The sequence below is a fragment of the Somniosus microcephalus genome, chromosome 9 (assembly GCF_052327205.1).
Source record: "Somniosus microcephalus isolate GS21.2 chromosome 9, FLI_Smic_1.0, whole genome shotgun sequence".
Classification (NCBI taxonomy): domain Eukaryota; kingdom Metazoa; phylum Chordata; class Chondrichthyes; order Squaliformes; family Somniosidae; genus Somniosus; species Somniosus microcephalus.
This window is the reverse complement of record NC_140995.1, coordinates 111637455-111663533: the sequence shown is the minus strand read 5'-3', so window position 1 is coordinate 111663533 and position 26079 is coordinate 111637455. Positions and strand designations below refer to the sequence as shown.

At 44.6% G+C, this 26079-nt stretch overlaps 1 protein-coding gene across 1 annotated transcript in view; it reads right to left on the bottom strand.

Moving 5' to 3' along the window:
- Positions 1-25802, bottom strand: part of LOC147112599 (XK-related protein 6-like) — a 94504-nt gene extending 68702 nt beyond the window's left edge. Inside the window, exons 1-4 of the mRNA XM_085998198.1 lie at positions 25745-25802; positions 23666-23794; positions 13469-13577; positions 9803-9999 (exon numbers count right to left, since the gene is read on the bottom strand). Of these exons, the coding sequence (XP_085854324.1) occupies positions 9803-9999; positions 13469-13577; positions 23666-23794; positions 25745-25802 (493 nt within the window). The remainder of the gene's footprint in view (positions 1-9802; positions 10000-13468; positions 13578-23665; positions 23795-25744) is intronic.
- Between the last annotated feature and the right edge of the window lie 277 nt (positions 25803-26079).

The following is a 26079-nucleotide window of genomic DNA, read 5'->3' as shown; positions in this document are numbered from 1 at the left end:
CTGTATTTCTTCGAATAGTGTCTTGGGAGCTTTTACATCCATCTGATAGAGTAATGTCACATGTCTTTTCAAACAGTGACTGACACATTCTGGCCATTCTATTTTTGTTATATATATATATATTACTTTTATTATTTGGTGTGCTTTGTTATAATATTTGTTTATAAATAAAATGATCAGTTGCTATAGTTCTGGAAACCCTCGTTCAGGGCAGTAGTATCCATTATTTCAAAAGAAATTTAATAGCATGCTGCAAATTAAATCCAGTGAGTAGGCCATAGCAAGTAGGGTGTTTGTTAGCCCTTGGGTATGCTTCTCTTTTAGGACAGAGGATCAAAAAGTTACTGATTCCAGATAGTAGAGGTCAAAGGTCCCCTTACAGGAACCACTATTGAGAACAGGGAAAGTACTAAAACTCCAAAATTGTAACAGGCTTCATGTGGCATGAAGTTCCTTACATGGAAAACTGTCATTCTAATGGCTTCAGTATCTGCTACAAGGGTAAGTGAGCCTAATGGCTTAGTCACTGAATATCCCTACCTCATCTGGCATGAGGACAGAGCAATGCTTAGACCACATCCAAAAACTCATGCCCAAAGTTCTGTCTGAATTCCATGTGACGCATGAAATCATCATTCCATCTTCCCTTCTCCACATATGTCTGAAATGGAACGCAGTTTGAAATCATGTGGATATGAGGACAGCTCTCTGTTACTATGCAGACAAAATTTAAAATGTCAGAACATCTACTCAGCTAAGTCCTATGGAGGTAAAGCTTTGGGTCAATCTGTCACCAAACAAAGAATGGTTTATCAAGTAGTAGAATGTACCATTGGACCCAGAAAGCAGGGAGAGCTCCATCTGGCTAGACTGAGTCATTCTCAAGATAAGAAGCCACCATGTGGCTAGTCTTAAGCATATTTCTTAAGACGATATTTGGAAGGCAACCAAATGACCAAACATTATTGTTAGATTTGGACATGCAGTTTGTCAGAGCTGAACTTATCTCTGCTTTGGATCCTAAAGAGACAGCTCATCTCTCCCCCTAAAGAGATACTGCTTTGGCAGGATTGGCCATGCTATCTGGAAAAATGCAAATAAAGAGACACAGATTACTCATCTTTAATTACAGTATTCCTCATTCTTCAAATGGTTATCCTCCACATACCAAATTTACTACCTTTATCCCATCTGGATCTTGGTCTATTGCAAACTTGTTTTGATTTCTGCATTATGCTACACCTGAATAATTATTTGTGACATATGCTGAACATTTGAGAATTCTAATTTCCACAGGCTGATGTTGATAACCTCAGTTATTGAGCTGTCCAATACTTTCATAAAACCACAGAAATAGAAAAAAATAAAGTACCAGCGTCAAGTTTATAATCTTAATTCAGATGGTATGTTGTGTATATACTGAAAGTATACAAAGGGAAATTACTTACCACAATAATCCCAGTTTTCCACAGTAGTGTTCTTACACAATTACAGCTCAATTTTGCCTCACCATTGGGATGTTCAAACTTTTGAAAATCCCTTAAACATCCACTTGCATAATATATTTTGACTCCCATATGTAAGCATTACCCCAGATATCTGAAGTATATATTTATTGACAATACGTTAAAAAATTGGTATCCTGCATATTAGCAATGCCACAATATAATGCTAGGATTTCCCTGGTAGAGCTGATTAGCTTAAATATTTGTCAATAAAACTCCAAACCCCACAAAGTACATTTATCAGGGAATATGCATGGAGTATATTTTCCGCTGGGTGTAAATTTAAAGAAAAAATATTTTACTAAGTGGTTAAGGCAACTTTACACACAGGGAAATACTGTAGTGGAGGGGTTACATATAACTTCAGGGCAGCAGTGACACTTTAAATAGGTATAGTTTGCCTGGCTTGCAACGCTCTGCCTGCGGAATTCCACCCTTTCCCAATATCCTCAATGAGTTTGGAAGCTCGAGAGCCAGCCTTGTGGACCAGGAAAGAAAATGCTGAAATATTCCACAACCACTGTACATCATATTTCCCTGCTCCAGGCAAACCCCTTCCAAACAGATCCTGCCTATCATATTAGGCAGAATCAACCCCTGCACAAGCAGATGTAATACATGGCACTAATTAAAATAAATATTGTGAGAGTCAGCATCTAATTTGTAGATATATTCACATTTACTATCTTGACTTGTCTCACAAAATACATTCTTTTATGTTATAGGTAATTTGCTTAGTGATGCAACAAAGGCATATTTCCATATTTGATTGGTGCTGGATTTAATCTTAACAAGTGTCAGGTAACAGAGCATTTTTTGCTGTTCAACAGATTGACTATTGCCAGTATATATGTGGGTTTTTTTAAATATTGAAATCCTTGTACTTTTGTTGGAAAGAACTAAATATCAACTACTCTGGAGTTTCCAGACAAAGTACTTGAGAAGGTACATAATGAAAATCTCTTAAAAAGATAGGCATCCATTCTAAACTGCCCCATTAGATTGCCTGACTTATCCATGATAGGTAGAGGATAACTTTATTCAAAGAGTAAGGGATACCACACCTAAAGGGGAATAATGTTGGATTACCTTAAATATGAACTTCTTAATTGTTTGACTGTAATTCAACCTCCACATACAAATATTTAGGCCATCCTCCAAATAAGATAAAAACTATATGGACAGTTCCTTTATGAGTTTTGCACCACAAAATAGCCATTTAAGCTTCCCCAGCCCTCGCCAGACATAATGCCTTGTTTTGGTATCATACCTCAGTTTTTTTCTTAAAAGCAGCAACAAAGACACCAGGTTAACACAACAAAGCAAATTGACACAAATATAAAATGATAAGTTCCAAATTTTCCAGCTTAGAATGAAGAAAACATGATGTAGGAGCGTCAAAACTTTGTACGTGGAGGTTGAACTGGATTCAAAGAATGAGGAAGGGCATTTTGAATGTAAATAAATTAATTTTCTTCCTCATTTGTTGAACCTCCACATGCAAATGAACTACTCAAATTAGACAATAAATGGAAGTTAGCAATCACAAATTTATATTTATATAATGGCCGAGCACACAAAAGTGCCAAAGTGCCTGTTATTTTCAGCTATCATATCAGGGCACTCTCTCTAGAAGTGGAGCATGCAATATCAGGTAATATTTTAGCACCATAATTTCTTGAGACAAATACAACTTATAACCAGTTTAAGACAAAAATTATGAATGTCATGTCAGAATTACCAAACATATGGTGGACCAAACACTAGGGCATGAAGTTCACTTACTGTATGACGGGAGCAACAGCAAGAAACATGAGAGTTTTCAAAGGCGGGAATTTAAGATTGCGCAAAACTGCAAGCTCAGTTGGATGAGTTATGTTTTTGGCGTTTTACCCTAAATGTTTCCTTGGGTTCAGCATCATTGGCTACTCCCATAAGCAGATGTTATACACCAAAGTCTGCTTTTTACTGCCCAATTTCTCAGTAAACGCAGCAAGACCCAGTAGTTGAACAGAGAATCCTTGTCACTGTACTCTGGCTTACTGAAATATATCATCAAATAAAGACTGAAGAGACGAGGACTCTTTTTTTCTAGAAAAGACGAATGGTCCCCAGCGGTCCGTAGGTGGAGGAGGGGGTTTGCTGTCTTCACAGTAGGAGGGGTAGGCTGGGGTTTCATCTTGATTGAAGATCGGGGGAATGCCCAGGCTGAGAAGGCACAAGAACTCCTTGAGTGGCTTGGGGGGAGCACTCCTGCTCCTCCTGGCCCACAAGGTGTTCAAAGACAGAGGGGGAAAAATTCGGTATCGCCCCATTTGGGGCGCCATTATTGGCGGAGCGCAAAGTTTAGTGCCTGGCACTAATTATCGCCTCCGACAGCAAACTTGGCTTTTATCGCCCCAGGAGGTAATTTGAGCGCTAAATCAGGCGCTACACACCTCTCTTAAGGCGCTACGGCCGAGGAGCGGGCGAAGCTCATGTGATGTCAGTCAGCAATGGAACACAGACACACTGGCAGCGGCCAGTTCTTAAAGGGGTGGGTTGATCTTGCTCTCCATCCACATCCTGCTCACTGCAGCCTTGAATCTCAGCCTGGAGAGACTTGTACATCAAATCTGCTGGAAAGAACAATGGAGACACCCAGGGAAAGAGCTCACAGTGCAGCCCCCACAGTCTCTTCTAAATTGATACAAGGAAGGGCAAATCAAAATGAACCTGCAAATTACTGCTCAGTACCCAAAACTCCTTCACACAGCGTTGAATCTCTCCAGAAGTCTCTCTCTCTCTTTCTCTCAGAATGCGTGGTGCAAAAATGTCACCAACAAAAAAAGGCAGGAAGTGGTCGCCTTTAAATAGCGCTCCCCCAGTCCGTTTCTGACTGCAGAACGCACCCCTCAACCTGTCGTTACTAGCGGCAGACGGTAAGGCAGGGGGCACCACTCAATATCCGGTCCGGGGCGCTACCGGAGCGTTGCGCACTCGACTGACATCACAATCTGCCGGCGCAGGAGGTCGTGGCGGTAGTGTTTAGCGCCGCCGCAAAATGTCTAGTTAATTTCGCGAGAGGCGCAGGTATTGCCGTGCCCGGGCGCTAGTTGCTTTGCATCCCACTTGGCACCCTCTTAAGGCGCAACCAACTGAATTTTTCCCCCAGAAAGTTTTAAACCTTACCTGGGCCTCTTCTGGCCAGTTGGCTTATTGCTGCTGCTGGGCACCAGATAGCGCGGGCCTCCCCCTGCGTGGACCTTAAAATTAGGTTGCGGAATTGCTGACTGCAGCAGGCCGTGACTTTTGCATCTTAAGTAAGCCTCCACCTGCATTTAGTGGGAGCCTCGTCCAGGGACTGAATCGTCGCTGTAAATATTATGGTGGCTGGAAACGCAGTGGCTTGATGTGGGATCTCAATTTTTTGGATTTTACCTCTAGCCCGAGCCTTTCCTGCCCATCATGGGAGGGGCGGGGGGGGGGTGTTAAAACCGAGTCCATAATCTTGAACTCCCATCCATTTTGTGTGCATTGAATTTTTCACTGGAAGTGATGTTAGCCGTATTGTAGATAACCCATAATAATAGTAACATTGGGTGTAAGGGATGAATGTATATAACTGCCACCCAGCACTGCTAAAGAGGCAGAACAGCACCAAAATGTAAAGAAAGAACTTGCCAATGAAGTACTTTTGAAGTGTAGCCACTGTTGTAATGTAGGAAATGCAACAGCTAATTTGCACACTGCAAGGTCCCACAAACAGCAGTGAAATAAATAACTAGATCATCTGGTTTTAGGTATTGGTTGAGGAATAAATGTTGGCCAGGACACCAGGAGAACTCACCTGCTCTTATTCGAATAGTGCCATAGGCGCTTTTACATCCACCTGAGGGTAAACGGGGCCTCGGTTTAACGTCTCATCCAAAAGATGGTACCTCTGACAATACAGCACTCCCTCAGTACTACACTGGCGTGCCAGCCTAGACTATGTGCTCACGTCTCTGGGGTAGGTCTTGAACCCACGACCTTCTGACTCAGAAGCGAGCACGCTACCACTGAACTAAGGCTGACACTTAATCACCTAAAATCCACAAGGCAAGCCGGCTGATTGATTCCTGCACGACAGAGGCAAATCCACATCAGCAAATTTTACCACTTCATCGGTACCAGGAATTATTTTTCACAATCAAGGCTACCTTCCCCTTTAAGATGTTACAGATGTCTGAGTCTCCTGCAGCAGTAGCCATTACCCACCTCCCTCACAGCAGTGAGCTCCCCAGCACAGGCGGGGAGCCCACTGAAAACATTTAAATAAGCCTGAACCCAGGAAGTTCTCTGGGGGGTTAGTGGCTGGTTACTCGGGTGGGTGGAGGTCTCCACCCCACCACACCTCTGGCAGTGTTGCCACTGGAGCAGAAAATCTCAGATGGCATCTCTTGTACAAAAGATTAGGTGGAGAGCTAATTACAGGATTCAAATTGATGTTTGCCCACACAAATACAGGAGCCAAACATTTATTGTAAACAGCCCCACATCATGCTTGTATTTGACTGACATGGCTTGACCTGTTGATCTGTTTCAAACATTTTGAATCACCTGTTAGACTGGACCCCACCCAAGGAGAGTGCAGCAATCAACCCACACATAGCCAGGACTCCCTGAACTGTGCTACAACTGGCCATAACTCCTTCAATATCCACATTGTTCCCTATCAAACTTCAAATGGCATAGTGGTTGAATCTCTTAATTCTTTTACTACTGTTCAAGTAAGATATTCCTGCCAAATCCAGAATCCGAGTATACCCGTGGTCCTTGTATGGATATGGAAAATTCTTCCCTTCACATAATGTTTATTACATTACCCCCGTGTCATTTACATGGGATTTAAATGATCCTGCCTGCCCATTTGGCCCAAGAAAATGTGCACCGTACTTAAATATGGATCTGCAGTCCTATTTCCTGCCCCTAGCACCCCATGAACTAGCATACTTGGGGTGTTAAAGATAGGAGAACTGGCCCATAATTACTCTGTCATCACCCTTCTGCGTTCTGCTTGGTTGGATTGATAGAGACTCACAGTACGCAGGCTCAACAGATGGCTCCATGAGACAATAGACAATATGCAACATTACTTCAATGGAAAAGAAAATCAGGCAGGATGTAAAATGGGCTGCCGCTTCGCTATTGCCCACTTTATACTAACGTCCAAGACCAATTTAACCCCCGAATTCAGTTAAAGTATCACAACTACGTCTGATACCAGCTAAAACCAATACAGAAAGCAATGCCTCTCTGGAGGAGGTACCAGTTGAGTTTCCTACAGTGTACGATGATTCTGAGCATCTAATGCTGGCAATGCGTTGACATAAAATATGACTTAGCCAGGGCTTTTGATAAAGCATTGCCCTTAGATTTGGTTTAACATTTCATACTCACCACTCTGTCTAACGTATTAATGAGTCCAAGATATTGCTAAGGTGTGGATAATTGAACGCCACCCATTCTTCCAATATCACTTTGCAGCAAATAATGTGGCCAGAAATCCTCAGCACTCCAGCTGTAACTTTGGTGGGAATGTGGTGGTAAAGGTGCAAACTGGGCCAGAGCTCAAATATGCTGGGACTTGACCTTGCCTGGGAGTGACCTTTGACTCTGCCCCAACAAAGGCTATTGATATGGAGGGCCAAGTGTGAGGACTCCCAAGGTTGGGAGTTCCTCTGGCCCTGGCCTGGGAAACACTGGTGAAGGAATTAGCAGCTGATACACCCAGAAGGAAGAGGCTTCAGGTGCAACAGTTGCAGGACCCACATTGAGGTCCAAGCATAGGTCATAGCCTCAGTCCCAGAAGAGGAGGATTTTATTTTTTTTCCCTTTTGTTTAGCATGGTTTGGCAAGGAGGCGACTAGGGGCACAATCAGAAGATTTCGGGCACAGTCAGAAGATTTCCTGGGGAGGATGGGGTGGGAGGGCAACATCACCCCGTGGCCTGGCCACCAATGCTTTTGTGGCCTCCTGGGGCAGCAGCAGAAGTCATCAGCATCACTCCTCACATGTGTGTTTTTAGACATCAAGGGGGAGCAATTGGGTATCGCCCATTTTGGGGCGCTAATATCGGCCGGGCGCAAAGTTTAGCGGCCGGCGCTAATTATCGCCTCCGACTGCAAAATCTGCCTTTATCGCCCCAGGAGGTGATTTGAGCGCTAAATCAGGCTCTACACACCTCTCTTAAGTCGCTGACGTTGGGGAGCAAGGCGCTACCTCAGAATGCTACCGAAGCTCAGGCGATGTCAGTTACCATGGAAGCCAGACAGACTGGCGCCCACCAGTTCTTAAGGGGAGGGGTCATCTTTCTGGCCAGCCACACCCTGCTCATTGCAGCCTTGAATCTCGGCCTGGAGAGACCTCTAAAGCAATTGTGTTGGACGCACTAATGGATAGGCCCAAGGAAAGAGCTCGGCGCTTAGGGACCTCAAAAGTGGTGCTGAGGACCAAAACTCCTTAGGACAGCATTAAATCTTTCCAGACGTCTCTCTCCCTCTCAACCTGCGTGTACCAAAAATTTTGCCGACAAGGCAGGAAGCGGCTGCCTTTAAATAGCGCTCTCCCGGCCCCTTCCCGACTGCAAAACGTTCCCCTCTACTTGTCATTGCTAGCGGCAGGTGCTAAGGCAGGGGGCGCGACTCAATATCCGGTCCAAGGCGCTACCGGGGCGTTGCACACTCGACTGACATCACGATCTGCACGATTAGCACTGCCACAAATTGTCAAAATGTCTGGTCAATTTCGCGAGCGGCGCTAAAATCGCCGTGCTCGGGCGCTAACTTCGTAGTGCCCCACTAGCGCCCCCCCCCCCGAGGCGCTAAGCAAATGAATTTTTCCCCCCCAAGCCTTTACAACAGGTCTTTTATGAGGCATTTAAATAAATTATTCAGAGCAGATACTTATACTAATTTGAGAGTGAATGCAAGCACCAGTGTTTGTCAACAGAAAAGAGTGGTGGCAAACTGTGAAGTTGGTAAATTTTAGAGCTTGTTAGGAGCAGAACATAGGCCTAAATCTCAAAGCAACCTACCTGCCTTCTCACTATATTCCCAGGCTCCTCCCTCTCCAGAAACATGTCTGGTTACCTCTTGAACCCACTGAATTGCTTCAATGGCCTTCCCTGGTAACTTATTCTCAAACTATATTACTCCTTGTGTAAGGAAATATTCATATGATATCCCTTTTTACTCCTAACTTCCTATTTCAACTTGAGTTCATGGGTATTTAAGCCCTTTACCACAGAAAATTATTTGATTTGATCAACTTTGTTAATCCTATTTATAATCATGAAAACTTCATTAGGTCATCTCCAAGTCTCCTTTTTCCAATGAGAACAAGCCTAATTTCCTTAACCTTCCTCACAGCTTAGATTCCTGATACTTCGAATAAGTTCACTTGCTTGCCTCTGTATATCTCGAGGGCAACAATATCAATTCTATGATTAGGTGACCAGAACTGCACACTGTACTCACAATACTTTTTGATTAACATCTTACACATTAACAATATACCTGTAACCTCTTTTGATTTGTAGTTTACATGAACCATTTTGAATTTTAGATGCACGGGGATAGCTGGAGAATGACAATATACTAGCACAGCAACTACAAGGTGCCAAACTCTTAAAGGGACAGTGTTTTCCCCCTGTATGGATCACAGCCTATTCATTTGTATATAAAAGTTCAGCAGATAAGAATCTACATGTACTCAACCAAAAAGCATCCAATGTGTTGGGTTTTCAGACTAAACTGAGACTATTTCAACTGGATATTTTTAGTGAAAGTTTCGACCATAGGGTTCTTCTCGGCATCTATTTGCAAATGAAAAATTCCACATTTCCAAGTATGTGTAATATGTAACATTGTTTTTCAGTTTGCATTCACAGTTCCCAATTTTGAGCCATTATGCCAAATGCTTCCAACTAAAAGGAAAAGCCTCAACTAAAACCTGCAGATTAAAAGGGACAACATCCCTCACCATGAAAATATAATTTGTAAAACCTTTCTCGCTTGTTGAGGTGGAAGCAATGCACAACATTATTATCACAATGACATCATGCGAAAACCACAAAATTACATATTCTAATGTGGTGTATGTCATTGCATTGTGTGTTTTGCAAATAAAAGAAAAAGTTTGCCAAATATTTTTAACGCAAGATAGTGTGCTTTTAATCTCTGAAGATGCACACCATAAAATGGATGCTCTCTTCACAAATCACACACTTTGCAGTTATATCAAAATAAACACAGATATGTAACATAGAGACTTACATGGTAAGGTTTCTGCCTGGTTTTTCTGGATCATTATGCAGAGTTGTAGCACCAGTTGTGGCGCACTCTCCAGGAAAGTCTCCAGAAGGCGCAGCATGTTCACATCTGCATACTCGTACATCATGGCCCAGTAAAATCGGCGCTGGTGTTCGTTCTTTCTCCTGCTCTGAATGCCCAAGTACATTGTACGGATATACCTGAAAAAAGAAGATTTAAACTAGAGCACAATGCACTTCAGAAATATCACTGCAGCAAATTGGAATGACTGAAGCATGTTTTGAATTCATTGATTTTAAACAGTATTCAATCAAAAATGAATCAGTTATCAACATTGAACTAGACACTATGGAGGAGGGGGGGGGGGGGAATTTCAACTGCTAGACGTCTGTTTCTCACATGAAAAATGGGTGACCGCACAGGTAAATCTGGTGGGCACCTTGGATACCCATTTTCCCACTTGATTTAATTTTCAGGTAGGCCTTTGAATGGGCGCCCAGCACTCCTACACAAAATGAGGCGGAGGCTGTTTAAACATGAAATTCAGAGTCCCACGCCAGTTGTAGAACCCCAATTGCAACTTTAATGTACAAATGGGCAGAGCATGCATCATGCATGCTTGTGCCAGGTGTTGTGCAGCCTAACCAGCGGTCCTTAAAAGGGACCTCTGGAGACCACTCAGAAAAGGTACATTTTTTTTAAAAGATTTTTTTTACGTCTTCCAGCCCACCCCCAGCTTGTTCTCACCACCCGTCTCCCCCCTCAAACAGGGCTTACCTGCTGGCCTGCTCCGTGCAGAAAGCAGCCGAATTTCCGCCATCCAAAATGAGCAAACTACAGTAGAGCTCCGGTTTGGTGCCTACAGCTCGCCAGTTAAATTCAATTAAGGTCTGCACATGAAAATGGTTTAAATACTGTGGGTGCACTGTCCATTTTGGACCGAAGTTTAAGATTTCCACCGGCCGCCGCCCCCCCCCGCTCCTGGGTAATTTCCACTATTAACAGCGGAAAACTGGCGATAGCGGGTCAACTGCCCGTTATACACCCAGCAAATTTTTCTTTCCATTGATTTCAGTTGGGCGAGGTGTTTCACCACTGTTGAAAGTGAAAATGCAACACATAAATAACTTGTATAGTCCCCACCACTTACACCCCCCACACTTTTAGCGGGGGGGGGCAAACTTCTATATTGGGCAATTTCTCGTAACCATATCCCATCACCATAGATGTCAATTATAAAGGCGTTACTTATAAGATATTAGCACACTGGCTATTTCGGGCAATTCAATAAGTTTTCGCAGCTCGTTAAAGTGTAATTACCTTACTAACTCTCTACTTACCGCTTTAAAGCTCTGTTGATTTCAGGCAAATTGAAATGTTTATTAAATGTCTTTCAGCTTGTACTACAAACTATTAGGAACATAGGAACAGGCCATTCAGCCCCTCAAGCCTCTCCGCCATTCAATTAGATCATGGCGGATCTGCATCTCAACTTAATTTACCCGCCTTTGCTCCATATCCCTTGATACCCTTACCTAACAACAATCTTATCTATCTCATTCTTCAAAGCTCCAATTGTCCCAGCATCCACTGCATTTTGGGGAGACAGTTTCTACTACCCTTTGTGTGAAAAAGTGCTTCCTGATTCTGCTCCTGAATGGTCTATCTCTAATTTTAAGATTATGTCCCCTTGTCCTTGATTCCCCCATGAAAGGAAATAGTTCCTTTGTATCTACCCAATCAAATCCTTTAAACATTTTAAATACCTCAATCATACACTCCTCAATTTTCTATACTCAAGGGAATACAAGCCATGTTTATGCAACATATTCACCTAGTATATAGGAGTTGAGTGCTTCAGTACTCTTTGTATTGGGAAGTGTGTGAAATAGTGACTGAGTGACAGGATTACATGAATTCACTCATTGTAGGGGCTCGAGTTTCATTATTGTGACTCTCCACTTTAGGATGCTGATGACTCCAACATGAACAAGGTAGAGCTGGAAAATTGTGCCATGATGCAATTTTTGGCTAGGTGCAAGAGGAATGAAGAAAGGTTGAGCAGATTGGGCCTATACTCATTGGAGTTTAGAAGAATGAGAGGTGATCTTATTGAAACATATAAAAGATTCTGAGGGGGCTTGACAGGGTAGATGCAGAGAGGATGTTTCCCCTCGTGGGGGAATCTAGAACAAGGGGGCATAGTTTCAGAATAAGGGGTCGCCCATTTAAAACAGAGATGAGGAGGAATTTCTTCTCTCAGAGGGTCGTGAATCTTTGGAATTCTCTACCCCAGAGAGCTGTGGGGGCGGAGTCATTGAATATATTCAAGGCGGAGATAGACAGATATTTGAGCTACAGGGGAGTCTAGGGTTATGAGGAGCTGGCGGGAAAGTGGAGTTGAGGCCAAGATCAAATCAGCCATGGTCTTATTGAATGGCGGAGCAGGCTCGAAGGGCCAAATGGCCTACTCATGCTATTTCTTGTGTTTCTTATGTCCAAGTCTTGTTCTATAGAAGGCTGGCGAGTGATATGATGTAATAAAAAATACTGAGATGTATTTTCAGTATTAGCAACACAAATGACATATGTATATTGAATTGAATTAAGGTTCATTTGGTATGGTAGTAATACACCACTGTACAATACATCAAATACACATTTAATTACAAAAACTTAATATATCCAAAATATTCCATTGATCATTTCAACAACTAATAAAACATTCCAATATTAAAATAATCAGTTGACACAATTCTTGCAATCTGAAATGAAACCATCTTTTATGGGCACACAGCTATGTAGGCATTTGTCGATTTTTTTTGGAATAAATTACGTAATATAGTTGATTTAAATTAATTTTTATTTTTAACACCTGGAAGCCGGGAATCCTGGGCCTCAGGAAACCCGGCAGGTGAAAGGAGGCGAGAATGGCCGGATCAATGAGGTAAGTGCCTTTATTGCATTGCTTGTGTGCCAGGAAGAGCAGGAATATATCCCCCAAGCCCAACAAGCTTACCTCCACACAATCGGACACGTGCAGTCGGTCGACCCCCACTCCCCACAATGTCCAAGCTGCCGCCGCGATGTCCGATTTTCCCTTCCCACCCCCCCACGCGATGTCCGATTCGCCTGTCAATCTGGCTGGCTGTTGCGCAGGAAACCTGTTGAAAACATTTAAAAGACGTCCTGCAGTTAATTTCTGCAGGACATCCGGGGAGCTCGTGCTTCTGGTTTCTCGTCCAACAATCCCCCCCCCCCCTTGCTCTCTTCATGGCCCCGCATAAATATTGAGACCTCCTGACTTCTTTAACTGTTAATATTGGGATAACACAACTGTGGGGAGTGTCCCACAGTGGCTCTAATACAAATACCTAAGGTCACAACATCAAACCAGCTAGAAGGCTGCTTTGGAGCCATCCAACCCCAGTAAACCAAGTTAGTTATTCAGATATTAGTATAAAGTCGCTGCCCTCCTATGCTCAAAGTTTTTTAAATAACACGAACTGTGCAATTCAGTTTTTGTAAAGGGCATCAATCCATGCCACCAGCTACTTCAGGTAGCCGGTGAGCTGGTAAAGGATTTCTGTTTTACTATGTCCGATCCCCATGTCCCGTGCTCTGTCACTTTTTTCAAACATGTTAGATTCGGTCAGTTTCTCACTTTACCATAAGTGATAGCTTGGCAGATAATACAAGGAGTGTATCACATGTGTGACTGCCAGCTCCTTTTCAATCAGTAACTGTTCACAGCAGGTCACAGTATTGCCACTTAAACCTTTCAGAGAGGGGGAGTTGCACTACAGGCAATTTGATTATAGGGGAGAGCTGAACCTCAGGAACAGAAGAGTCGCATTCTGCTCACGAGAACCTGAACTAAAACATTTACAAAGTGTATTGAATACCTATTGTTTATGTTTTAAAAAAAAGTTCTGTACAATTTTCTACAACATATTTTGATGTTGCAGCAGGGACCTGGAAATGATATTATCAGTCATACGCAGATGACAACGAATATATAAGAATTTCTGGCTAATGTCAAGCGTTTTGGGTGTTCTACAGACTCTCCTTTAAGGTTGTATTATTGTTAACTGTTTATTGAATAATTGGTAGAAGTAATAAAAGCATTGTTGATTTTACCAATACGTTGACTTATGTCTGTGACTGTTCTTCCCGCTGGATTTGAACCTAAAATCTATAGACAGTAGAGTGAAATCCTACAGTGGGTCTGGTGCTGTTATATTATGCAGGTTTTTGTGCTCATTTGGAACAGTACTGTAATTTATGGGGAGGGAAAAACTGTAATAGTAAAACTTTAAGAACAAAAATTAGGATGAAATTAGGGAAAATATTTTTTAATATAACAACAACTTGCATTTATATAGTACCATTAACGTAGTAACAACAACCCAAGGTGCTTCACAGGAGCATTATCAGACAAAATTTGACACAAAGCCACACAGAGAGATATTAGGACAGGTGACCAAAAGCTTGGTCAAAGAGGTAGATTTTAAGGAGCGACTTGAATGAGGGGAGGAGAGGCAGAGAAGTTTAAGGCGGGAATTCCAGAGATTAGGGCCTAAGCAGCTAAAGGCACGACCGCCAGTGGTGGAGTAATTAAAATCAGGGATGCGAAAGAGGCCAGAATTGGAGGAGCGCAGAGATCCCGGAGGGTTGTAGGGCTGGAGGAGGTTACAGAGATAGGGAGGGGTGAGGCTATGGAGGGATTTGAATACAAGGATGAGAATTTTAAAATCGAGGTATTGCCCGACCAGGAGCCGATGCAGGTCAGCGAGCACAGGGATGATGTGTGAACGGGACTTGGTGCTAGTTAGGGTACAGACCAATGTTCCCTTTAAGCTGTGCGGCAGAGCAGCGCTCTGCAGCTCCCACGCAGCCAGCTCACCGGCTTTTAAATAGGAAGAATCGCACATGCGCGGTATTTTGAATGGGCCGCGCAGGCTCTTAAAAGGGCCGTGCACCCCCCAAAAAATTAAAGGGAACATTGATACGGACAGCAGAGTTTTGGATGAGTCAGTTTACAGATTAATACAATTAAAATTTAATATTGTGGCTATGTACAAAACAGCATAGTAAAACACAATGGAAGCGAAGACTTTGAAAGTAATAACACTGAAATTACAGGAGCCAAAACAGAAAGTTGACATTTTGATTTGTAACGTGACTTGATTATATCTAATATTTCAAATTCAAATTGTATTGTGTACTGTAATTGTGACAATGAGGACTTTTTAAAGATACAAATTCAGCACTAGGTGGCACCAACATTAAATGATAGCCCTCTTTGTAAGTAGTAAGTGCAGAATTGGAGCTTGACTATTTTGCACGATGAATGAAGAGACACTGATACAACGTCCAAAACAAGGTTGTTATTCTAACATACGCTGTCTTGCAGGGAGACCAAATGGAAAACTGGCATTTTCCCGAGGGGGAAGGAGAAAATCCCAGAGGGGCACTCACCCTGACTGCTCCAATGCACCTCATAGTGGCCAGTTATAGTGCCATATTGCAGATGCCTGCAAAGGTGTAGGAAGGCAAGTGAGAGGATGGGGGGCTTTGGGAGAAAAGGCAGTGAAAATAATTTATCAAAAACCATTTCAAAAGTTCTTTTTATAAAATGTAGCAGGATAAAGTTCACCTAGAACCCCATTTAGAATGCTTCATGTGAGACGAGAAGGTCTGTGTTGAAAATACGAAGTGATGACTAAGTCCATTGCAGAGCATATTTTAAAAAGATGTTGGCCTAAAAATGTGTTTGCCCCCGAATACAGGCGAGGGAATCGCAATGCGTTAGCAACCGGCACCTGTTCGGAGGACTGCAGGCAAACTTTGTGCTGCCTGCTGATTAGCAGGATTGTGGCGTTCAGCCCAGCACTGAATGCGCTGCTGAATGGCTGAACGCTCAGCAGGGGGCATTAGTTCATGTGAGGCTAGCACCAATTAAAGCTAGCCTGCACGACTTAAAGGTAGTCTTAAAGGGGAGGTGCATTCTGCCTGCAGATCACTGAAGTGGCTGGGGAAGAGAGTAGGAAAAATCTGTTAATGATGGCACAACAAGGGAGAGAGCATGCACCAAGGTTCTCCAATGCAGCACTGGAGGCTATGGTACAGGAGGTCAATTCGAGGAGAGAGATCCTCTTTCCACAAGGAATCAGGAGGCCCTCCAGGCAACAGACAAAAGTTCAATGGGAGCAGATAGCCATCGTGGTGAGTGCCAGCAGTGTTGTCCCGAGGACCTGGACCCTGGTGTAGGAAGAAGTTTAATGACTTCACACGAGTGGTCAAAGTCAGTGCATTTATCTTCAAATGTCATATGCCACCAACTACACCACTAGCCTCACACACTGCTCAATGGACCATACCCCCATCACTCACCTACCAACAATCTCTACCAAACAAGACTCATACCTCACATTCATAGCTTCCCCTCACCCTCACACAGTTAGCACTGCTGCAAGCCTCATTCTCACAGCTTGCACACACTGTCGGCTATTCAACCATGACAGGCACATCACCCAAACACATTGCACCACACTCACTGACGCACTTCCCTGTCTCTTTCATGAAAAAGTGGCACACAACCGGCACCAGCAGAACCTAACCATCGGGGGACAGGCTCACCTGCATCACCGCACCACCTTGGCGGAGACAGTACTGGCCATTCTTGGGAGGGGCATGGCTGAGCCTGGGACCAGCAGCGGGGCTGAAAGAGTACAAGATGCCGGTATCCTCATATATAATACCCTCCTTCTCACATCCCACTTATCCCTCATCCCACAATCTCTACTGATTTACGATCTGCACATGGTGTAAGCATACACATAGAAACATAGAAGATAGGAGCAGGAGTAGGCCATTCGGCCCCTCGAGCCTGCTCCGCCATGTAATGAGATCATGGCTGATCTTCCAAATTCAATACCCTGTCCCTGCTTTCTCCCCATATCCCTTGATCCCTTTAGCCTTAAGAAATATATCTAACTCCTTCTTGAATATATTTAATGAATTGGCCTCAACTGCCTTGTGTGGTAGAGAATTCCACAGGTTCACCACTCTCTGGGTGAAGAAATTCCTCCTCATCTCAGTCCTAAATGGCTTACCCCTTATCCTTAGACTGTGACCCCTGGTTCTGGACTCCCCCTCCATCGGGAACATCCTTCCTGCATCTAGTCTGTCTAGTCCTGTTAGAGTTTTATCAGTTCCAATGAGATCCCCTCTCATTCTTCTAAACTCCAGCAAATATAAGCCCAATCGACCCAATCTCTCATCATACGTCATTCCTGCCATCCCAGGTATCAGTCTGGTGAATCTTCACTGCACTCCCTCCATGGCAAGAACATCCTTCCTCACATAAGGCAACCAAAACTGCACACAATACTCAAGGTGTGGTCTCACCAAGGCCCTGTACAACTGCAGCAAGACATCCTTGTTCCTGTACTCGAATCCTCTTGCTATGAAGGCCAACATACCATTTGCCTTCTTAACCGTCTGCTGCACCTGCATGCTTACCTTCAGCGACTGGTGCACAAGGACACCCAGGTCTCGTTGCACTTCCCCTTCTCCCAATCTATTGCCGTTCAGATAATAATCTGCCTTCCTGTTTTTGCCACCAAAGTGGATAACCTCGCATTTATCCACATTATACTGCATCTGCCATGCATCTGCCCAATCACCCAACCTGTCCAAATCCTACTGGAGTTTCTCTGCATCCTCCTCACAGCACACACGCCCACCCAGCTTTGTGTTGTCTGTAAACTTAAGATATTACATCTAGTTCCCTAGTCTATATCATTAATATATATTGTGAATATCCCTGCGGTACCTCACTAGCCAATGCCTGCCAGTCGGAAAAAGACCCGTTTATTCCAACTCTTTGCATCCTGTCTACCAACCAGTTCTCTATCCAAGTCAGTACCTTACCCCCAATCCCATGTGCTTTAACTTTGTACGCTAATCTCTTCTGAAAGTCCAAATACACCACATCCACTAGTTCTCCCTTATCTATTCTGCCAGTTAAATCCTCAAAAACTCCAGTAGATTAGTCAAGCACGATTTACCTTTTGTAAATCCATGTTGACTGTTATAAATCTCATCATCAAGAAACTACTTCTGAAATAATGCTGGACGGCCAGCTGGTGGCGCCGTCCAAGGAGTATAAATACTCGGGCGTTGGCCCCAGCTTGCCAGGGACATTTTGTAAGACAAGGAGCTAGTGAAGTACAACTGGACCTCCATGTTCTGAAACAAGTTGATTAAAGCCTTGCTTTATGCTCAAACCAAGTGCGTAGTGAGTTTTATTACATCATTGACTTTGTCCGATCCTGTCACTGTTTTCCAAGGGCTCTGCTATTACATCTTTTATAATGGACTCTAGCATTTTCCCCACTACCGATGTCAGACTTACCAGTCTATAATTCCCCTTTTTCTCTCTACCACCTTTTTTGAATAGTGGGGTTACATTAGCTACCCTCCAATCCATGGGAACTGTGCCAGAGTCAATAGAATTTTGGAAGATGACCAGCAATGCATCTACTATTTCTAGGGCCACTTCCTTAAGTACCCTAGGATGTAGATTATCAGGCCCTGGGGATTTATCGGCCTTCAGTCCCGTCAATGTCCCTAACACCATTTCCCTACAAATACTGATGTCATTCAGTTCCTCCCTCTCATTAGACCCTGTGTTCTCCGACATCTCTGGGAGGTTATTTGTGTCCTCCTTTGTGAAGACAGAACCAAAGTATGTTTTTAATTGGTCAGCCATTTCTTTGTTCCCCATTATAAATTCCCCTGTTTCTGACTGCAAGGGACCTACGCTTGACTTCACCAATCTTTTTCTCTTCACATATCTATAGAAGCTTTTACAGTCAATTTTTATGTTCCCTGTAAGCTTATTCTCATACTCTATTTTCCCCCTCTTAATTAATCCTTTTGTCCTCCTTTGCTGAATCCTAAACTGCTCCCAATCCTCAGGCTTGCTGATTTTTCTGGCCAATTTATATGTCCTCTCCTTGGATCTTATGCTATCCCTAATTTCCCTTGTTAGCCACGGTCACGCCACCTTTTTTGTTTTAACTTTATGCCAGACAGGGATGAACAAATTCTGTAGTTCATCCATGCGATCTTTAAATGTTTGCTATTGCGTATCCACCGTCAACCCTTTAAGTAACATTCCCCAATCCATCCTAGCCAACTCGCGCCTCATACCATCATAGTTTCCTTTATTTAAATTCAGGACCCTAGTCTCGGAGTCAACTACTTCACTCTCCATCTTAATGAAGAATTCTATCATATTATGATCGCTCCTCCCCAAGGGGCCTCGCACAACAAGATTGCTAATCAATCCTTTCTCATTACATAATACCCAGTCTAAGATGGCCTGATCTTTAGTTGGTTCCTCAACATATTGGTCCAGGAAACCATCCCGTATACACTGTAGGAATTCCTCCTCCACAGTCTTACTTTACCCTCGCTCCCCTCACCACAACCCTACCCTTGTGACGTTCTGATTTCAGATCGCCAAGAAATCCAATCTGCCCAGCCAGTGGTTGTACAACAAGAGGGAGAGGAGAGTGATGAAGAAGAAACACTGTCACTCAATTTGACAGTCGCAGCCACCAGCTCAGATAATGGGACTACGTGGAGTTTAGAGGGTAGCTTAGAGGTGGGATCTGCATGTGGTGAGTCACCGGGCACGAGTGGGCTATAGCCAGGGCAGGGGGAAAGGATAGCGCGGTGCCAGCTCCCTGGAGAATGAGGTTGCACACGAGTTCTGCTGCAGCGGTCTCAGATGATGATTTCAATGGGGTGGCCCACAGAAGAACGCTGATGAGTATGCAGAACAAAATGCTTGGTGCATTGGCAGGCCTACCAGAAAGCCTGAGTGCAATGTCAAGGAGCATGGAGGACATGGCACCAACCTTGCACAGTGCTTTTCACAGAGCTTGGAGCCCATCCTTTCCAGCATGGAATGGGTGGGTAGATCCATTTGCGCACTTGTGGACCCAATCATCATGCAGTGTCTGATGGCTGATGTCTCAGCTTCCACTGTAGCACAAGCAGAAGCCACCCAATGTCTGAGTGCTGCAGTGGAAGCTCAGGCTGAAATCCTGCAAGCTCAGTTTGCTGCCATGCAAACTCAGACTGCTGCCATCATGGCTGGGTTTGCCAGTATGGAAAGGGGCTTGCAGGGTGTCACAGCATTCCAGCAACCTATCCTCCAACAGATAGCTAGCAATGCTGAGGCACTGCCCCGGGTGAGTGGCAGTGGCTCCATGGAGCACGAACCTGCTGTCCTCTCTCAGGATGACAGCATTCGTCCTCCCACCAGTGCCACTCTGCCAATGTCCTTGCTGTTGCCTGTCAGCCAGCCAGCCCAGACTGCTGCCACCCATGCCGAGATGGTGCAGTACACAGCCAGGCCTTTTAGGCCCAGAGCTGCTCGAGATTGTCCTGCAAGGCCATCTGCAGTCTCCCCCACTGTAAGTCAGTAGACTTCCACCAGCTATGCTGCAGCCACTGGGGTAGCACTTCATAGGAGCACTAGGACAGGCAAAGGCACATTGAAGACAGGCACTAAGGGAATGTACAAGGGCGATCAGTTGACTTTGTTAGGATATATTGGATGGATTGGAATGGATTGGAACGTTTCTTTTGTGGTGGCTTTTATTTCTGCATTATGGCCAAGATGATGTTGTGATGGTCAGTAACAGAGGGAAGGTTAGGTGTGGAACTATTGTTGATTGGAGAATTGGAGTTGTGTTTACTCATACCACAGTCGGATGAGTTGCTGACAGACAGCCCGGGCAGAAAGGGTCTGTCTTGAGTTTCCTCCTCCCTTCCGCCTCCTTCTCTTCCGCTTCCTCCTCTTCCAATTCCTCCTCCTCCTCTTCCGCTTCCTCCCATTCCTCTTCCTCCTCCTCTTCAGCTGTTCGCTGTATGCCTGGTGGCAACGGCTGGATCATGATGATAAGGTTGTGGAGCATGCAGCAGACCACCGCAAATCTTGAGATGCATTCTGGTGCGTACTGCAGGGCTCCTCCAGAGTGGTCCAGGAAGTGGAAGTGTTGTTTCAGGACGCCAATGGTCAGCTCTATCAGATTCCATGTAGCAGCTTGGCTCTCATTGTATGCATGCTGCCCGTGTATGGTTAGATTGCGGAGTGGAGACATGAGCCAGGTGGTTAGCGGATAGTCCTTGTCGCCCAGTAGCCAGCCTCTGGTTTGTCTTGGTGGCTCAAAGACTGACGCAGAATTGAAGCATCATGACTGCTAGCAATTTACCAAGCATTCACCATCATGATGTGCTGAGCATGGTCAGACACCAACTGCATATTCAGTGAGTGGTAACCTTTGTGGTTGCAGTACATCTCCGCATTTAGATACAGTGCCCGCAAAGCCACGTGTGTGCAGTCGATGATGCCCTGCACCTTGGGAAGCCTGCTATCCTGGCAAAGCCACGTGCACACTTCGCCTGCTTCTCTCTGGTCAGAGAGAAGACAATGAACTCCTCTCTCCTGGCATAAAGAGCGTCTGTCACCTCTCTTGTGCAGCAGTAGACGGTGAACTGGGAGATTTTACAGATATTGCCTGCTCCAGCCTGGAAGGATCCCGACATGAAGAAATTCAGGGCAACGGTCATCTTCACAGCCACTGGCAGTGCTGTTCTTGCCCCAGTGTGAGGCTGTAGGTCTGGTTGCAAGAGGTGGCAGAGTTCTGTGAGCACCTCCTTTGTAAAGCACAGATGCCTCACACACTGCTCAGGCTGAGGTAAGAGAATTGCTTTCGGAAGATCCTAGGTGGGTAAGTCCTCCTGGTGAGAGCCCTTCTCCCTCTCCTCCTCCCTCTGCGAGCAGCTTGTCCTCTTCTTCGCTGGCTCTGCTCCATCTCCCTGTCATGCTGCAGGCCAAGGGGGATGACAACTAGAGCACCCATGATTGGAGCAAGTGGTCTGACCAGAATCCTTGAAGTCAGAAGCAAGGCCTTCTCCACTTGCAGCACCGCTCCCTGTCACCTGACCAACTTTAAATAACTCTAGAAAGCTGCAAACGCTTCCACAAACTTACACAGAGCCAGTAGAAATTAATCAGCAACTGACCTGAGAGTGGTTTTTGATCCCTTTAAATATCACTGGTGGGGGGTCCTTGCAGCTGCTGAATGCATGTTCAGCTGTGCGAGGCTAACACAAGGCATTATTTCCAGCATTGAAGATGAAAATGGCAGTGCTGACGTCAAATCAGTGTTGCATGCTGATTGATGGCACGATCTGCCTTCTCTACATACTTCTGGCGCACTCTCCCAGTGCCGACGCTACCGCCCTCACTAAGATGACGTCTGGCGTGGCCCAAACCAGAATTATGTGCTCGCTGCTCGGACGCCATTTTTGACCTAAAATGGCACCCGTAGCGCCCAAACAACGGGCACTACGCAATCGAATTTATTTTTTCTGCATTTATTCTACTTATGATGGTGCCACTTTTGTTACTTTAATTTGTTTGCATGAAGAAGAAGAGGGGAAGGAGTAGCAGCAGCAAGAGTAGCCTGTCCTGCCACAAGGAGCAGCAGTTGGGCCTCTTCAAAGACAACGGGGGGGGGGGGGGGTGGGAAAGGCTGCTTGAAGAACACCGTACCCAATCCAAAGGGTGCACAGGCCCAGAGTGAGTTTCCTGGATCTTTCTGAGGAGTTATCTGTGAGGAGGCTGTGCAGACCTCTGCAACCTCCTGCAACAAGAGCTACTGCATGCTGTGCCAGTGGCAGTGAAAGTAACCACAGCCCTTCATTGCCTCATGATCTTTTCAAGATGCAACAAGGGACATTTCCTGCTTCTCCCAGTCTGTTGTTCATAAGTGCATTAAGCAGGTCATCAATGTCCTCTTTGTCAGGGCCAATGACTAAACATCCTTCCTAATAGACGCCAGCAGTCAGAATGATAGAGCTCTGGGATTTGCTGCAGTGGCTGACTTCACTCATATGCAGGAAGTCATAGACTGTATACATGTAGCCATCAAAGTGCCAGAAAACCAGCCAGCAGCATGTGTTAACAGGAAAGGATTTCTTTCCATGAATGTGCAGCTGGTCAGTGATCTATGCCAGATTTGCAGGTTGCTGTCACAATACGCCAGTCAGCTATTTCCCCACTATTCCACCTGTCAAGGAACATCAAAAGGTGGCTGCTCAGGGACAAGAGCTATCCCCCTCCACACATGGCTGATGTCACCACCTCTGTGACCCCAGCAATTCTGCACAACTGAGGTACAACAAGAACCATGTGACCACTAGGATGATCATCGAGCACACAATTGTCCTCCTCAACAACAGTTTAGATCCCTGGATAGGTCAGAGGGCTCACTTCCGTACAGCCCACAGAGAGTCTCACAGATTGTGGTAGTGTCCTACATTTTGCTAACCTTGCTATTCAAAGAGGTTTGCACATGGAGGAGGAGCAGCAGGAGGAATTCCCATCATCTGAAAAGGGTGTGTGGGTGAAGGCGAGGAAGGGTCACTCAATACCTTGCATCCAGCGAAGCCAGGGATGAGTTGATTGCTCAACACTTTGGTTGACCTACTCATTCCCCTGAAATGTTACACAATCTCCCTCTGCATTAACAATCCATGCTACGGAAACTCTTTGGCAGGTTTTCCTATATATTATAAAAATAATAATTGAACATGTGCTGAAAAGTGTTTTCTTTTGAAGATTGGACCCCTGGATTCTGAATCTCTGTCCTCAGCATAGCTTGGAGCCGAGCCTGCCCTCCAGCGAGACATCTTGTGGGCTGTCCTTCCCCATTGTTCCCCTATCCTGCTCACTCATGTTGGATGCTTCACCAAGTGCAAACCCCTCTAACTCACTCTCTAACCCACCCGGGGTGCCAATGACTGTGCTGGCACTTAGCAGAGATGGAGCATGTGATGATGCATCTTCAAGAGGATAGTTCTCCTCGGAATCTTCCTTGGAGGGTCCAGGTTCTGTAAAAGGACCTAGAGAAAGAAGAAAGGGACAAGCATGTTAGCATGGCACTGACAGGCTAGACAGTAGCCAATGACAGACTTCATTCTGCAGCATGACACTTTCAAGCTGGTTGAATGTGCTTGAGATAAAGGAAAGATTATAAGTAATAGTCAGACACCATGTTCAATTAAGTCCCCAGCCTTGCCATGTCACTGAACCAATGATCTCCAGGGTTGCCTGCGCTATTTCACTTAGAGCCTGAGTGTTGTGTGATCCTTCCCTGTCTTGCTTTTCTCCCTACCAGCCATTTTTCTCCTGAACAAAGAGAGGGAGAGAGTTACCGAGTGGCTATTGAGAAGGAATGCGCACTGTGTGGGGCTTCTTCATGCAGTGCATATGCCGAGACTGAGACGAAACAAGTTGCAAGCAGGATGGGGAGGTGGTCAATGGAAGGAAAGTGGCTGGGGTGTGAAGTGAGAAAGGAGTCATCAGAGAACTTCCTTGTTCTGACCATGTGAGAACAGAATGCTGTTAGTGGCTGCTTTGAAGGCAGCAAGCAAGAGGTGAATGCGTGTTTGTAATGAGAAAGAGAGGTGGTATATTGTTTCCTTGTGACTGTTGGAGAAGGAATGTGATGCAGGGGATGGACATTTTCAGAGTGCTGGGGAATGGGGTGGGGGTGAAGGGTGTTGTCAGGTGCACTGCAGAGAGATGGAGAAATGAAGACCTGTACTCACCCTTATTACTCTGGTCAGGCCATTGGCTTTCGGCATCTTCTTCCCATTCATTAGAAAGAGAATGTCCCTCCTTTTCCTCACATCTTCCACTAGGACCTCCAGGGAGGCGTCAGAGAACTTGGGAGCTTGCTTCTGACTCAATTCTCACAATTACCATTTTGCAGCAGTATAACACAGCAATCACCAAGAAGTGAATGCAATCATCTTTAAGAGGTGCATTCATGCTTTAAATAGGCATCTGGAAGCCCCCCCAGAAACCCTGTTCCCAATGTGATCAGCCTGCCAATCAGATGTAAATGAGACCCAGCCTACACTGATGACATGTGATGGCTTGCCACTCACCCCACCAGCCCACCCCCGCCCACGCAAAACCCGTTGAAAGTTAAAATTCTCCCTATAGAGTTATGACATAAATCAAAATAGGTCATATTCTTAAACCAAAGTGAATATTGCCATTCCTAATGAGTACTATATGATGGATCTGATTTAAAGCAGCCCATATTTAGCACGGTTATTGGAAGATTCAACCTTACCACGAAGAATTCTGAAGGACAGTAAGTATATATTTGCTTTTACCAGCCGATATATATTTAAGCCAGAGATAGCAGAGAAACAGACTTGACTTTACAATAGGTTTTCAGACTGGGGCTGCAAACCCTTGAGGACCCTTAAGGGGATCCTAGAGGGTCCAGGAGGTCATCAGATTTCTTGTCAGCTGGGGACAAGCACATTGTGTGCCAGAAGAACAGTGTTGTAAGAAGTCAGTATTCTATATATTTGTTTCTATGTTAGTTGACTTACTATCACATTATTTTCATTGCTGTATGCTAACAAAATGTTACTGCAGTTAGTGTACTGTTTTCCTTTGGCTAGCTGACACTATCTTCAGAAAGTTAGAATAAGGGTTCCCAGGAGATTGTCAATATTTGCAGGTAAAGATTCACACAGAAAAAAATTGAAAACCACTCCACTTGGATGCTGTTTACTTTTAAATCCTATCTGTTTCCCTTCATGTTTTGTGGATTGCAATTTACGACTTGCTGTACTGTATAGGGGTAGCTGGGAAAACTAAAATTACTCCTCAATTATCGTGATAAGTCTGTTTCAAAAAAATGTGTGCATGAATATTTTCCATTCTGGAATTTGCACTGGATCTTTTTAAAATCTCACTTTTGTGCTCATTTCATCTGTTCTGATATACCGAATACAGTGGCCTGAGGCAGTCGCTACAACGCCACTGACTAATCATGTTTTCTTTTGGTAAGCCAGCTATCTGATACATGAAGAAATCCAATACCATGTATAAGAGTGTCCAAACCAAACTACTGAGAAAACCACATTAGTAGAGTTTTGATTTCCCTGATGTAGAGTGCACACTTTCTCCCTGTAGAGGCAAAACTCACTTATTCAAGGCCAAAGAACTGAGGTGCATGTGGGCAAGAGTCCAGTCTTAGGTACTGGTGAAGTTTAATCAGCTAAAATCGTGCGGCTTACTAGCACGGGCACCTACAAACATCCTGCTGCTTGTCCAGCTATGATTACTCTACCCTTTAGAGAACTGAATCAAGGAAGGTCCC